Here is a 780-nt window from a genome sequence, read left to right as displayed (position 1 = left end):
GGGCGCGGGCAGCACTGCCTGGGGGTCAGGGGACCTGGGACTTGGCTGCCTGTGCTCTTCCTTCTCCCTCCCTCAACAAGGAGCCTGCTCCCAGCCCTCACCTGTGACCCTGGGCTTCTCAGCGTCCGCGGTCAGCCCGTAGCTCTTGCGGGGGAACATGTCAGCGCCCTTGGATGCCATCCTTCATGTCTCGTGGGCGGCCAGCGTCCTGGGGGCTGAGCCAGAGGCAGAGGTTGTCTCCGTGAAGCCAGCCAAGGGCCCCCACCCTCCCCTCAGTGCTGGGGGGCAGGAAGGCCTGGGAGCCGGTGGGGACAGGTGCGCACACGCCCTCACGCACCAACGCTGGGCAGAGGGAGGCAGGGGCTCCCAGCTTCCCGCACGGGGAGGGGGGCTATGTAGGACCCCGTGCGACAGGCCACGGGCAGGCCGCCACGATGTCCCAGTGCTCAGCACAGGCCCCCACAGAGCAGGGGCCAGATATGTGTCTGTAGAACCAAACTAAATGCCTCCACCCTGGGAAAGCGAAACCAGCGTCCACCGTGGGGTGGCCTAGGAGCGGAGCCCCCGTACCCCTCTCCATCATGAGCCCCCTGGGCCCCGCTCATCTCCAGGAGATACGATACCCACACCCGACACCACCCTCCCCAAGCGCAGCCCGCCATCAGGGCTGGTGTCTTCTCCAGCTACAAGCCCTGCCCACACCCGAGGCCGGGACCGTCCTCAGCTCAGGACCCCTTCCCCTTCCCCTTCCCTGATGGAAAGTCCTGCTCGTTTTGCTCA

The 780-nt window shown here is 66.8% G+C and overlaps 1 protein-coding gene across 1 annotated transcript in view; it reads right to left on the bottom strand.

The window, feature by feature from the left end:
• The window catches only part of RNF123 (ring finger protein 123), a 42800-nt gene that overhangs the window by 40016 nt on the left and 2004 nt on the right, over nt 1–780 (bottom strand). Inside the window, exon 2 of the mRNA XM_015568281.1 lies at nt 102–215. Coding sequence (XP_015423767.1) covers nt 102–180 — 79 coding nt within the window. The 5' untranslated portion in view covers nt 181–215. The remainder of the gene's footprint in view (nt 1–101; nt 216–780) is intronic.

Source organism: Myotis davidii, unplaced genomic scaffold (genome assembly GCF_000327345.1).
Source record: "Myotis davidii unplaced genomic scaffold, ASM32734v1 scaffold663, whole genome shotgun sequence".
In the NCBI taxonomy this organism is placed as follows: Eukaryota; Metazoa; Chordata; class Mammalia; order Chiroptera; family Vespertilionidae; genus Myotis; species Myotis davidii.
The sequence above is the reverse complement of the archived record's forward strand: the minus strand, read 5'-3'. Positions and strand labels throughout refer to the sequence as shown.